At 37.5% G+C, this 14,689-nt stretch overlaps 5 protein-coding genes across 5 annotated transcripts in view; 2 read left to right on the top strand and 3 right to left on the bottom strand.

The window, feature by feature from the left end:
- Positions 1-415: 415 nt before the first annotated feature.
- MELLADRAFT_73414 (uncharacterized protein) lies at positions 416-1,980 on the bottom strand (the record flags this gene model as incomplete). The annotated part of the gene is made up of 2 exons (XM_007417356.1): positions 416-1,713; positions 1,799-1,980. 2 exons carry the CDS (start codon positions 1,889-1,891, stop codon positions 700-702), a joined length of 1,107 nt encoding a protein of 368 aa, XP_007417418.1.
- Positions 1,981-6,963: 4,983 nt separating this feature from the next.
- On the bottom strand, positions 6,964-7,962 carry MELLADRAFT_27367 (uncharacterized protein; the record flags this gene model as incomplete). The annotated part of the gene is made up of 2 exons (XM_007417340.1): positions 6,964-7,315; positions 7,400-7,962. Coding segments are annotated over 2 exons (915 nt in total), but the record flags the coding sequence as incomplete, so codon positions are not given.
- Positions 7,963-9,646: 1,684 nt separating this feature from the next.
- On the top strand, positions 9,647-10,822 carry MELLADRAFT_112822 (uncharacterized protein; the record flags this gene model as incomplete). Its single annotated transcript, XM_007417413.1, has 7 exons — positions 9,647-9,722; positions 9,822-9,930; positions 9,999-10,069; positions 10,154-10,263; positions 10,345-10,377; positions 10,451-10,604; positions 10,710-10,822. 7 exons carry the CDS (start codon positions 9,647-9,649, stop codon positions 10,820-10,822), a joined length of 666 nt encoding a protein of 221 aa, XP_007417475.1.
- A 63-nt stretch (positions 10,823-10,885) lies between these two features.
- MELLADRAFT_112821 (uncharacterized protein) lies at positions 10,886-13,308 on the bottom strand (the record flags this gene model as incomplete). Its single annotated transcript, XM_007417406.1, has 2 exons — positions 10,886-10,963; positions 11,089-13,308. 2 exons carry the CDS (start codon positions 13,306-13,308, stop codon positions 10,886-10,888), a joined length of 2,298 nt encoding a protein of 765 aa, XP_007417468.1.
- Positions 13,309-14,383: 1,075 nt separating this feature from the next.
- Positions 14,384-14,689, top strand: part of MELLADRAFT_118325 (uncharacterized protein) — a gene marked incomplete at both ends in the record, with an annotated part of 3,061 nt that continues 2,755 nt past the window's right edge. The window contains one exon of the mRNA XM_007417414.1: positions 14,384-14,613. Coding sequence (XP_007417476.1) covers positions 14,557-14,613 — 57 coding nt within the window. The remainder of the gene's footprint in view (positions 14,614-14,689) is intronic.

Here is a 14,689-nt window from a genome sequence, read left to right as displayed (position 1 = left end):
TTCGACGGGTTCGTCTGGTTGGTCTGATTCATGATCGAGAGTCATTACTTTGGGTTGGATTGATGAAAGTTGAGAATAAAGAAGAGTAGTGGTAGTAGTAGTGGTAGTGGTAGTGGTGAGTTGAATTGGATTGAAATTGAAATGGTAAACAGTCAGAGTTAGAAATTGAAATCTTCTTCAGGAACTCATGATCAACTCAGCAAACCTCTGAACCTGATCTTAACACAACACTCCTCAAACTCAACTTTAATCAAGAAAATTATCATTAATCAGATTCCCTCACTCAAAACAATTGCTCTACTTCCTAGCTTTAAACCAAAAATAAAAAATATATGTCACAAATGAACACAAAACACAAAAGAATGAATAAATCTTAAACCAAACCAAACCCACACACCCTTCATTTCTTATATATATATATACTCAAGCACTCTGAATTTGAATGATAAAATTTCTTTACAAAAAAAAATCCAAAATAATAAAAATAAAATCCAATTTTCAAAGAAAAATCACCAAAAATAAATAAAGAAACCCCCCATCATCATCACAGATATTTAAACTTTGCTCTTTACACTAGATTTATATATATACTTCAAAAAAATTTTAATTATCAATTATACCAAAAAAAAAATCAAATCAAAATCAAAAACCAAATTCCAACAACAGAAAAAATAAGAAATGAAGAGAAAAAATTGATCATTAAGCTAAAACAGCTCTAAAACCATTCACCGGTTCGATTCCATCTTCTCCATCCTGATCATCATTTCTAATCCCATTATGATTCCCACTTCCACCCCCACTTCCATTCCCACTCCCACTTCCATTTCCACTACCACGAACAGTAGCAGCCGAAACGTTCCTAGACCTAGCCTGAGATTCCGCATCAACAGGTCCACCTTCATCTACCCCTCCACTCCCACTCCCAACTGCATAGCTAGGATAACTAGGTAATGGATCAAGATGAGGATTAGGATTAGGATTATGATTCGATGGAAAGACGTTGAATGGGATCGACAAAGATTTAGAAGTTTGATGTGTATGAACTCTAGTCTTTTCAAGTTTTCTTTTCTCTTGATCAAGTATCGAAAACAAATCTTCTGATGATAACCTATTTAACCTTTTTGTTGTACTATGATGACTACTATTCATGGGATCTAAAGAGTTTTTTTGTAAAGTTAGTTGGTTTAATTGGGTTTGGTTTGAAGTACTTGATGATGATGATGATGAAGATAATGCTTGGGTAATCGAGACTTGTAATTTATTGGCTCGAAGTGTATCACTTCGATTCCCACTCCCACTACCACTACCAATCTCATTCAAAACTTCATCTTCATCTTCTGCTTCTTCTTCTCGAGTTTCAATCCCACCATGTCCATCCTCAATCTCATCCCATTCTTCATCCTCAAGTCCTTGCATCCTCGATCCATTCCGATCCTGTTCTTGTTGTAATTTAAGAGCTTCATCACTCTCATCCATCTCAACCGGTCTAGAAGATTCTTCAATCGATTTATCAGAAGAGCTTGAACCGGTCTTAGATGAGTGTGGATGAGTTCCTCCTTCTACCCAATCATCTTCTTGTTCTGACCATGAATCAATACCTAGATCACTATCATCTGATGGTCTTTGTGATTGATTACTTCCATTACTTTCTTTTGTACTGGGTTTCATCCATGATGGTGTGACATCTGCAATATGAAACAATGGTGGTTTATACTTTGAGATCACCACAAAACAATTCGAAAAATCCAAACAATCAATCTTCGCATTCACCATTTGAGATTTAATTAAACAAACTTACAGATCGAATCCGAACAGTCAAATCTTCCCATTCTTCTTCACTCCTAACTAAAAATCCAACAAGCATAGAAGGATCCATAGCCGAGATCAACATCCTTCTAACTTTTTCCGGATGATAGGTTCTTAATGAACTATCAAGATAAGCTTTCGAATAAAATTCATCTAATCTTTCTTTAATTCTAGTCCCACCAATCGAAAATGATCCTCCTCCACCACCTCCTCCACTTGATGAAGAAATCGGTTTTGAAAATGATGATCCACTACCTACTGATTCAGAAACCAAACTACAATCACTTCCAACGATCGAAACTTGTTCCCAATCCCCATCATTTCTAATTTTCCTAATCAATCGATGATGATCATTCAAATCACTCAAGGGGATCGATTTGGCTGCTTTTGATAATTCACCCGGTGGTTCTTCCAACGCAATCGCTTGTCTTGGATGATGTGGATCGATATAAAATAACGAATCAGATTGGAATCCACAGAAGTAATATGACTGTGATGGTCTTCCTCCTGCTATTCCTACTGATTGTGGGAATGTAAAGGTAGCCTATGATTTAAACCAAGATTAGACTCAAGGAAAAGTGTGTGGCGACGAAGAATTTATAATAACTCACCTTGATGGTTTCATAGTATGATGGGTTGACTCGATCTAAACCTAATCTAACATTCACAAGTACAAGTACAGGTCTACGCCATCTAACTGATTTGGTTGTATCTGATTTCAGTTTAGATGGGGTGGTACCAGGTGAGATCGAAGCTTGGAAAACATCAGATCGATAAACCGTTCCATCAATATCAGACGCAACACCAAGTCCAGCAGCATGAAACTCATTGGTCAAAGCCCTACCAAGAAGAAGCTGATCAGACTAAGTACATAAAATCATATTGAAAATTCAACTCAACTTGATCGCTCCAGCCGCTGTACTCGGTCCGAACCATTCCCCAATCTCTTTTCCTAATTCTTTTCCTTTTGCTGCAAATCGATGTACAGAAAATGGTGCGAGGGGTGATGAACAATCTACAAACCAAGACATCAGTCTTGCATAAACTGGATCAGGTAAGATTGAAGATGAAGGATCTGTAAGGGATGTGATCGGCCTTCTCCATTCTATAAAGTACAGAAATATGATCAGTATGTAAAAAAAATCACATGCCATCAAGAATCGACTCACCTCTTCCTAAATGTGCTACCAAGATCGCATTAGCCAATAAACTTTGACCTGTCCTAAGCATACATCCCCAACCAGCATCAGAAGTAAGACCCTTGATAAGTGTACAGGTTCCATCTGATGCTGATAATGCTTCATCATCATCAGTTCTAAGCATATAGTTTGGACTTGGACTTCTAGAATCGGCTCGATGACTATTCTTCTTTCCTCCTCTACCGATACTCAAGCTCAAGGAAGCTAACATCCCTCCCATCCTAGTGCCTAAACCCGTACTATTACCCCTGAGACGATGAGGTGAACAAGGAATCGGAGGGAAATCGGATCGATAGGTGAGACCGATCACAGAGGTGAAGGCGTGATAGAAGAGTGGTGGATACATGTGGGTTACTGTTGAAGAGAGTGAGCCGGCATCATCCGATTGGAGATGTGTGCTAGGTTCGGGTGAAGGTGAAGGTTCTGGAGAAAAGGTCACACCGGTTGGTCGACGATTAGGAAAAGATGGATCTGAAGGATCCGAAGGACTCGTGACGATCAAGTTTTGATGGGGACCATGATGGTTGTGATTACTACGAAACAAGGTTTTGGTCTTATGAGTCGCCACTCGTCGTAAGGCTGAACGTTTCTTGGCGGCAGGATTGGAATGTGAAGCTTCAGATCCTGAACCGGCGAATGAACTACACTGTTCATCTCCTGTAGCTTCTTTCGAATGATGATCCCAATTCCATGTACCTGAGAATTGTTGACCGCCCATGATCCATAATTCAGATGAAAGACGAGAGTCGTATGCAAAGGCATCACTATCAAACATATAATTCACTGCTTTATCAAAAAAGTTTCCTATTCCTCGAGTATGAAGACGAGCATTAGGTGAACGTTTAGGATCGGCAAAGGCTAATCTAGGAGCCGAGGAATGGTCTTCAGATGGAGGGTTTTGATCTTGGTTAACCTTTTTCTTATTGAGCTTTTGCCGATCAGGTGAGACACTAGTTGATGGAGCAATGAGAGCTGGAGGACTTGCAGTACCAGCAGCTGTAGCCACCATAGGTAGATGAGAACTAGAGGTTGAGAAAGCTTGTTGAAACCAACCACTAAGTCGACTAGGAAGTGCAGCATGACCACCGGCCACGATCGAGAGAGCAGATTCTCTTGTACCAGGACGATAATTAGGAGAAGTAGGCAGTTGCCTTGGTCGACGTAAAGAAGAAGGTGAAGGTGAATTAGGAAAAGGTTGATCTGAAGGAGATGGATGAGATTCGTCAAAGGTAGGAGATGAAGGTTGAGTGTTTGAAGGAGATGAAGATTGATGTTGATGTTGAATGAAGCGTGTAGGTGGTGAAGTAGCGGTGGTGGTGGTGGTGGTGGTAGGACTAACAGGAAAAGAAGTGGCACCATGTTGTTTTCCCGGTTTAGGTTGTTTGACTGATTTAATCTTACTACGAGGTGTATCAGGTGTTTGTAATGAAGAAGAAGTTGAACATGGGATTGATGGAGAAGTGGTGATGGTAGAATCTAGATTTGAAGAAGAATGATTTTCGAGTGCGTCTTGTAAAGAACCTTCTTGACCGTCTTCTTCGAATGATCTTGCATCTGCAGTAGTGATGGGATCGTAATCCGATGAGTTCATAGAACCCCGTTTCTGTTGTGAAGTAGAGGTTTGATGGATTGGTTCTGAATGATGATTAGTGAAAGCTGGAGCGGTAGTAGGTCGATTAGGTTGAAGTTGAGGATGAGATGTAAATGGTAATTGAACTTGAGCAAACACTTTTGATGAAGCTCTACGTAACTAGAGAATGAGAATGATAGGAGTGAGTATGATGGTGATAGGAGTGAAGATTAAAAGAAGAACTTACCTTTGGTGCTAGTTTAGATAATTGAGATTGATTTGATGATTTAGAATGATGTTTTGAATGATCATTTGATGGTAGATTGTGAGTTGTAGTTGATTGATTTGAAGTAGATTGAAATGGTTCTTGAGAAGAAGAAGATGGTTGTTGTTGTTGTACTGAGTTTCTTCTTAGTAGGATTAATTTTCTTGATCGTTTAGGTGATTTGATGAATTGATCTGATAATAAATCATTTTGAAGTTCAAGATTAGGTGATGGATTGAGTGGTAATCTATCACTTTGATGTTGATTTTGATTTGAAATGTTTTCAATTCGATTATTGATCATGATGATGATGAAGTCGACTTAACTTATCATCTGATTTCTTTTGATGTTTGATTTGATTGATGGTGATGGTGATGGTGATGGTGATGGTGATGGTGATGGTGTGCTATCGTTCGTTCGTTTGATGATGATGATGATTCAGTGTGAATGGTAAATGGTAAAATTGATCATCAAAAAACCAATCAACAACACAGTTTAACTACATTCTCAAACTACATTCTCATCTCTCTTCTTGAGTGATCTCTTTCAATTTCACTTCTTCTTCACTCATCATCATCATCTTGTAAATCTTCTTCATCGCTTTCACTTTCTTTCATCACAAATCTCTCTTTAAAAGATAAATCTGATCAATAATATCATGGCAGCTGACGTCACCATCAGAGATGTAGAAAATCAATCATTTCAAATCATTCCTAACATTCATCAGACACCATCCTACACTTCAGTACATAACTTAAAATACTATGGTCTTGACTGATTAAATGAAAGAACTTCTAGAGTAAACAGATCATTAAATTTCATCAAGAAACTTCTTTTTCTTCTTTTTCTTTTATTTAAATTCTATTGCAAATCAGTAACAGTTTGATCTGAATGGATATTCTTATGACAGATTTGGTCACGAGAATCAGAGATCATGAGTATGATTGAAACACATCAAGATTTGATTGGAATCTTCTTTCCTTCTTTTGCTCAGAATCAAGATTACATGGATCCTAAAACATAAAGATCGAGTTTGCATATACAATTCATGTGCTTGGACTAGAAATCCTTGATGGCATATTTGAAAGAGTTGGTTTATTTTACTTCTCTTTTGGATTGTAGGCAGAAGAAGAAGCAAACTCAGCTTCATTTCATGATTTATGCAACAAGTAAGAAATCTTTAGTCAACATTAGGGGTATTCAAAACTCGAGATGTTTCTAGAGACTTCTGGGAATAATCGAGAGCACCTCAAAACCTCTGGAATCCAAAGACAACAAAATCTCACACTGTTGCTCGCAGTCGCAACAGGAGCCTCAGCAAGGGATTAATTACCCCAAACTTGTATGCAGACATAGGTTAGCAACGATAGTTTGGCTGGGGATGTCCTTGCAAGCCTTCTGTACCTTTTGTTTACCAAGAAATCCTGCCAGACCCATAATGTCATTGTTGGCAGTGGTCTTGCACACATTGTCCACTATTTTTTCCTCAAGGAAGTCGCATCCTTCTTGCCTAAGAACCTTCCCCAAAGGTCGGCTCTCACATCAGACAACACACATACCTTTTCCTTCAAGCCCTGAATGAGTAGTGGAGATCCAATCTAGCACACTGCAAATGTATATGTATACCATCATCATTGTCAATTCATTGATCAAAAGTAGTACTAGTACATAAAAAGATCAAATAAAATTATTGTCTATCCTAATCAAACCAAAAAATGTATATCTGTTGTAACCTAATCAAACCAAAAAATGTATATCTGTTGTAACTAAGAGAAAATAATAAGTCGAGAAAACTGATGTTACAATTGAGTTACAAAAGAGAAGATACTGGGGAAAAACAGACGAGTAAGAGCAGCTAGTTTACAAATACAAAGTTTTTGATAAAGATTGGTTAAGGAAGATTGAGCTTGACAAAAAAAATAAATTGTTCAAGGCATAGATAAAAGAGAAACGAGTCTATGAAAAACCAAGTTAGGTTGTGATAAAACACTTTCAACAGGTTTAACAGAAGAAGAAGCAGAAGAATTAAAGCTAGATTTAGAATACTCAATTTGATCAGGATTAGGATCAGGATGATGAGCATTATAAATTTGATAATAAAGTTTTTCTAGTCCATCTTTTGCACGTAAAGCATGAGAGATCGGAACAAGTTGATGATCTGAAAACAAAGAAGTATTAAAGACTTCAGCACTCCAGATTCCTTGATAACCTGTTAAAGCAACAGCCATGATGAAAGCTTCGACAGGTAAATAACCGTCTGGTTCCATGGGAAACAATCGGGATGATCTGGACCATCTCATTAAGGCTGGTTGATCAGATTCTTTGGGAATCGGTTTGGGAAGTAATAATCCATCGGCGATTTGGAGTAGGAAGATCTTTTCGGATGGTAGATGGGAAAGTTGGATTAAAGATTCTGATAGACGGGAATTGGCTCCGGGTTGGATTCCTCCTTGAACAGTTGGATCTGCCCATTCTCTGAAAAAGGTAAACCAAAAAGAAAATCAATTGATGAATATTAAAAGGATTAAAGGTTAGAGAAAAAGAGACAGATTGACTTACCTAGCAAGTGTATTGAAAGAATCAAGACAGATTCCAACATTAGGTAAATCAACGGATTTAACAATCTTCCAAGCTTGAGACCAAGTATTTATAAAAGTACCCCAAGAAAGAGCTTCGAAAGCAATTAATTTCGAATGAAGTTTAGCTTGTAAACCGATCTGATGTAAATTCTTGATAGCTGATTCGATTGATTGATTTAATTCGATTTCAGGTAAAGAAGAAGAACAACAAAGTAAAAGGTTTGTGTGAAGTGCATCCATGATAGGAAATAATGAGAAAACTTTTTCTTGAGCTGATTTGATCGCTTTGGGTGTTACTTCTATTACATCTCTAACAGGTTGTAAACAGGTGACGGTTAAGTTTAGATCACGACATATTCCCCCGATCTCGGTGGCTGCAGAGAGTAAGGGAGATGGTTGAGAAGCATGTTGAGCTTGGAGAGCGTGGTGATCTAGATCGATGGTGGAGATTTCAACAGCTTCTAAACCAGCTTGAGCAGCTGCTATTAACTTGGATGGTAAGTCATGAACAGAATGATCACCGAGAGAATGAGAAAAGATAGAAAACATCTTATTATAATTTGATATATATATGGGTTAAGCGAGATGATTTAGTGAATGGAATGAGGATGTGAGAAATGGTGAATGGTCGATAGATAGGATGACTTTATAGGAAAGTGATCACTTCAATTAATTATCAAGCTTTAATATTTGAACATCTCATTTGCTTCTTGATACCAATCCCAATCAATCAAGACTTCCAGCAACACAGGAATCAGATCGTATGAATTTATTAGTTATCTCCTAAATCCAATCCTTTTTCAAAGAAGGAATTACGGATCAAACTTAGTTGGGATTTCCTTTACACTTTTTTCTTCAAAGTGAAAACCAATCTTAGAGTCATATATTTCCTTGGGATCTTCTACCAGCAATGGGATGATCGTATGCTTAATAATGAAGTTTAATCATTCTATAGAAGTAGATATGTAACTTTTAGATTTCATTCTTCATTAACTTGAAGTCGATTTGAAAATTCAAGATCTCAGTTTGACCAGCATTTTCCAATCATTTAAAAAAATTATTAACTTCGTTGGCTTTTTTGAAAACTTTCGGTAGCTGCATCGGCCGTCACGGATATCCATCTCATCTGCGCACGTATTCAAGGTGCTAAAACCGGCGACGAAGAAGGTTATCAGATCTAAGGGATCTCGATGGCTGATTGGGGTGTTGTGAATCGTAGAAAACTTACTTCAACTTCGTTTTTTCACCTCCACATCACAGCCAGGAATCAGGACGAGGTCGAGGTGGTAAAGTAAGTTAGGCTTAACCGGTCTTGCTCATGGATTCCGTTATGAGGGTACAGCAATATGAGATGAAGAAAGTAAGAGGATTGAGAAATGAAATAAAATCCGATGGTGACTTGATTCGCTTGGCATGGGTGTCCAATTTCAGTCTTGAATCTGACTAAGGGAACATCGGTAGAAGGTACACCGATATCTTGATGATGGTTCAAGAGTCATGGTTTTGAATTTACTTCACTGCTGTGTAATCAGATAATTGCTGTCCTATCATTACCAGTCTCAGCAAGTTTTAATTTTCGTGAATGGTAGTTTTCATTCATCGATGGTCATCACTGGAACTTGTACTTGTATCTATCGTGCAAAAAGTGTCAAGGTTTTCAATAACTCTTTACTGTCTGAATCTGATCAGGATGGTAAAATTACATTTTTTATAAGATATTGATGATCGATCTCTGAGTCTACATCAACTCAACACTCTTTAGATACATTTCATCTTCTTATCTCTTAGCACTAAACCTTTTTACTTTTCTAATCCGATTATCAGACAAGAAATCTAAATTGATTGTGTGCTACAAAAATGCTCACTATTATCTTAAGGATTTGGTTGAAAAAAGAAACTTGAAATGTCATATTTTGGTCCCTTCTTTGGCAGGGTGCGTGAATACAAGAATAGAACTAGATCTTTCCTAAAAGCTGATAGTTTTTCTCTGCCTGATTGAGATAACGAAATCTTTCCGGTTTGAATATGTGAATAACTTGTCTTCAGCGGCCAGAACCAGATCTTCCGGTCTATGTTGTATTTAGATACTCTCGGGTCGGGACAACGTCAAATTGACAGACCCAACTGCGGACTGCGATCGATCATGCTTTCAACTTGTCGGCGTCGCGACCTCTCAACTTTCTCTATATTCGAATACACCTTCGACCTTCACATTCAACTATAAAAGATGGCCAGTAGCGGAAAACCTCAAAACGGAATCGTACCCGGAGCAGGAACAAACGGACGCCCAATAGTCTTCATGGGTAAAGTCCAGAAACTCTAAACTAGATCGAATTCTTTACAAAAAGCTGATATAGGGTTTTCTTTTGGTGTTTGAATGATACGTATTTGAAAAAGGATAGATATTAATATTGGAGAAACACCTGCAGGTCGAATCAAGTTTGAATTGTTTAGTGATATTGTACCTAAAACTGCTGAAAACTTTAGACAGTTATGTACAGGTGAACATCGGTAAGTCTTTCACAAGATCGATCTTCTTTAAACCAAAGAAAAGAATAGATGATGAGATTGGTTTGTAGACCTAATCGACAACCTGTAGGATATAAACATAGTATCTTTCATAGAGTAATCAAAGATTTCATGGTCCAAGGTATGGTTCTTAGCTTCAATCATCTCGACATATCAACATCATATCTCTGATTCTCTTTTCTTTTGGACGGGTGGAGAAAAATAGGTGGCGATTTTTTAAATTCTGATGGGACGGGTTCTACTTCGATTTATGGTCAAAAATTTGAAGATGAAAATTTCGAATTAAAACATGAAACTGCTGGATTACTTTCAATGGTTAGTTAAAGAACATCAATCCGATTTGCAAAAGTCAAAGAGATTGATCTTGCTGGGTCTCGACTTATTTATTTCTATTAGGCTAACTCTGGACCTAATACCAATGGTTGTCAAGTAAGCATACACGCGCTTCAACCTTTAATTTGCTTTTCATCATTCTAAAGCCATTCTAATGCTCTCATTTTAGTTTTTTATTACTTCTGCAGCTTGTGATTTCTTAGATCATAAACATGTCGTCTTTGGAAAAGTACTGGATTCAGATGGACTTTTGGTGATGAGAAAAATCGAAAATGTACCTACTGGTCCCAACAATCGACCTAAACTGACAGTTAAAGTTACCGGTTTGTTTCTCTGTTTTTTTCTTTTACTTTTGGATTGATAAATTTGAATCTTATAAATATTTTTTGATTTATTTATGGGTAGAATGCGGTGAAATGTGAAATCAGGGGGACTACCAATTAACAAACAAGTTACTGGTGTGATACGACACACTTCGAGGAATCAACAAGAATTGCCTCAATTTGCCAGCTGGGTCATAGATTATTTCACTCAAATATAATATTCTATTACAGCAAACAGCGACGGATTAAAATAGAGTCCAAATTTGTATTATTTAGCATTATCAAATTGTTGCAAGCTCCTCTTTGCACACCATATCATAGCTAGCTAGGATACCCTTACTACCTTCCTTCCTGGAACACTATACCACAGTACATACAACCAATTGTAAGCTGTCATTTCAGCACTCGACAAGAAATAGAGACGGTAAGCTTACCATGAAGTTTTGAAATTAAATCAAGTATTCGTGTGCGGTTCATGATCCACGCGTATTTGAGGCTCTGCTTCAGGTGTGAGTCCAGGAAGAGTGTCCGGTTGTGTTGAAAGTGTTGTGGGTTGATCTTCAGTGATGATCTCTGGAATCTCGCTTGTTGATGTAGGAGGTGACTTCAAGGAATCTGATGCGCTGGCCGCTTGATTGTTAGCATTTGGTGAAATGCGTCGCGGCGTGTCTAAAAGAATGACCTCGGGTTTCGGACGATGACTTAAGCTTGAAAGAATAGATTCTGAGAGTTCGAGTAAAGATGTAAACTCATCAGAAGGGTTTTCGATTTTCAAATCACCATATATTTCTACTCTTAGCGAATGTTCTAAGGTTGGTAAAACATGTTTGGTCCATAACCAAATCAATCGAAGTACGATTTCTCGAAGTTGATCTGATGAAGCTGATCCTCCATGATCTTCTTTCATTATACTTTTAATGTGTTCAGAGTTACTTGTAAATGTTGACTGAAGTGGACTAGGTGGTGGAAGACTTAAAGTGAGCTTTCTTAATTCTTCATTTACGGATCTAAGGATTTGAAGTTGATAAGATGAGATTTTGGAATACGATTCTATGATTGGTAAGAGTCTTAGTTCGTTAAGCGCAGTGAATTGACTATTAAGAAATCTTGCCAAGGGTGGAAAGAGTGTGAGAAGATGTGATGGTAGTCGGCTTGGTGAAGTTGATGGTGGGTTCGTAGTCAGATCTATTGTCAATACTTGTCGTAGGCTATCTGGAGCAATCAAACGATGTTCAAGAGGTTGTGTAGAGGGTGGATGTAGAGATTTTCGACGAGATTGAAATGCGGCTTGCTTGAAAGAAGATGAAGTGGGAGTTTGAATTAAGATTGGTTTTAAATCTGATTGGAATTGTTTAAGACCTGATTCCATTCTTAATTTAATGATTTCTTCGGATGTGTTAATAAAAGTAGGTCTCATCGCACTAGTGAAGTCCATACCCCATTTTGCAAATGCAGCTGCACAGTATGAAAGTTGAGTTAACAAAGAAGATAGTGTCGAGATCGTCACGAGTAGTTTAACGTGATGAGTCAGAGTAGAAATCAAGAGATGAGTGGCTTGAGTAGCAAAAAAGTTTAATGGTGAAACTACATCATTGAAGAAAGCAGGCAAAGATCCAAAAGTGGAATTCGAGGGATGATGATCAAGATTGATGTTGAGAGTTGAGGTGTTCTGGTTCGTTGATTTTAAAAAGATTTCATAATAAATCGAAATCGTATCACCAACCAACTCACGCCAAATCTCAAGCCATTTACGCAAAAACTTTAAACGATCTTCGTTATATTGAAGTGAAGGATCTGAGAATTGATCGAGATGAAGTGGATTGGAAGTTGAAGATAATGCTGAAGAGGGCGAGAAACCAGTTGAGAGTTGAACTTGTTGAAGTGCATTGGATAAACAAGACCATCGAGATGCTAAGAAAGTGATCCTCAGTTCAGGTTCGGTCAGTGATTCGATGGAAGTTGAATCAATGGATTGTGAGAATAGATTTGACATCCTACGAAGAACGCCAATGGTTCGAACTGCTGAAGGAAATTTCAAGCCTCGATCTTTGAGACTATTGATCAGATTATCTCGTAGAGCTTGTAAGGCTCGATCGACTTCTAATCTGAATTGATGTAAAACACCACCTGATAGATGAGAATCTTGAAGTGAGATGTTGATGTCTAATTGACGAACTCTGAGAGCCAGTTCAATTGCTTCATTCCATAAACGAGCATTAACACAAGTTGAGACAAGTTGAGGTAAATCAAGTAAATCTTCAATTGGACTTAAATGATTGAGTAAAAGACTCATTTGTTTTCGATCATGTAAGATATGCTGAACTGAATTGGGAAATTCTTGAATGAGTGAATTAAGTTGAGAAGTATCTTGAAGTAATTCATCAAGCGAATGATGAAGTTTATTAAAAGTACGTTTGATTGCAGTCGAAGCATCATGAGCCAATAAGAATGTACGAAACTCTCTAAAACAAAGTAAAGATAAATCTGAATCTAAAGTGTTGGCAGTGAGTTGAAGTTCAGTTGGTTCTGAGTTTAGTTTTGATAAAGGTAATGAAGCTAATTTTGAAAGATAAGAAGTGGATTCAGAAGATGATAAGATTTGATGGTTTAAGTTGAGTTTAAGTTCTTTTGCAGATTGAATGAGTAATTGATCTAAAGTAGATAGTTGATGATGGTCTTGATCGTTGATAATGGTTTCGTTCATCGTGTTGTTGAAGTTGAAGTTGAAGTTGAGGTTGAGGTTGATTGACTGACTGGTTGAAAGTTGAAAGTTGAAACTTGGTGGTGCCACTGCCACGAATCCAGATTCCACGATCGATATCATCGAGTGAACAAATTACAACAAACGCGCAACATGATCAGCTGACCAGGTCACGTGTACGATGTATGTATGTACTGGAACACATACATAGCCTATTCTATGATTGTCTTGATCAGTATTTCTTCCCTATTCAAGGCCTTATGATACAAAATAATTCCTCTGCTGGAAAATTAAAGATATTTTATATGTTCAACTTGAGATCGCTCTTTCAGAGGTGAAGCTCTATAAAGTGACCATTTTTTCTCACAATTTGAGCAATATTGGCAATATCGATGAACTAGGCTTCGAGTCCTTTTCATGAAGGTCACACTTCATTACGTTGGATCTTATTCTTAATGTCAACTGTGACTTTTTATAGGGTACCCTTTTTATACCATTACTTCAATGTTGAAAGTTTTCTGACTTCACTTGAGATACTATTTCCTTTCAAAATTCCTCAATCATAAAACTTGATATCTCAACAATCTCAACCAGAATGTTCTCCTTGCAAGTTGAGTGATGGGATCACTTATGTGCAGCTTCTATGAAGTTATACCTCATATATATCTCCTAGAAATATATCTCAGAGGTCAACATTTTCATCAATTCCATCATTACTCGGGCTAAGATCTTGATGCTGAGTAAAGTATGATTCTTTTTGATTCTGAAGTTTAAACTCTTGATCCGCAGCTACACTATATATCTACTATGTGATACTCCAATCTTGGATCATCGATTCCATGCAGAATTTTACAAATGAGATCTGAAGATGATGATGAGAATCCTATGAGTTGATTGGCATTATCGCTGGTACTCATACTGTAATCTTGTGACATACATGATGAGGCTGTGGAAACCTATGGGATTATAGAATTAAACCTAGTCTGAGATTGGACCTGTTTACATACATAGATATTATTAATGATCTTTTGACCAATTGTTTGTTATGGATCTTAATGTAAGCTATGTAAAGCTATCTCCTTAAATCCCACCCCCATTCTCAACTGATGATTTGAAAATTTTCATTTCGAAGTCTTTCATAGTCAACAGTACCAACCATATCATTCTCCTTCAATACTTTCTCTCTCTATCAAATCTAGTCTCTCCTGAATTCTAGTATCCTATCACTTTAACTCATTAATATCAACCCCAATGGAGCCTCGTCGAATCCATGAAAATGAGGTGGACCTCACTGCTCCTACCCCACAGGTTCGTCATCTCCTATCAAGACAGCTGTTTCATTGGGTTTCTTATCCTAATCTTATCGATGCTTTTCGTCTTGAAT

This window comes from Melampsora larici-populina, assembly GCF_000204055.1.
Source record: "Melampsora larici-populina 98AG31 unplaced genomic scaffold MELLAscaffold_72, whole genome shotgun sequence".
NCBI classification, from domain to species: Eukaryota; Fungi; Basidiomycota; class Pucciniomycetes; order Pucciniales; family Melampsoraceae; genus Melampsora; species Melampsora laricis-populina.
Note: the sequence above shows the minus strand (reverse complement) of the source record. Positions and strands in the feature narration are given on the sequence as shown.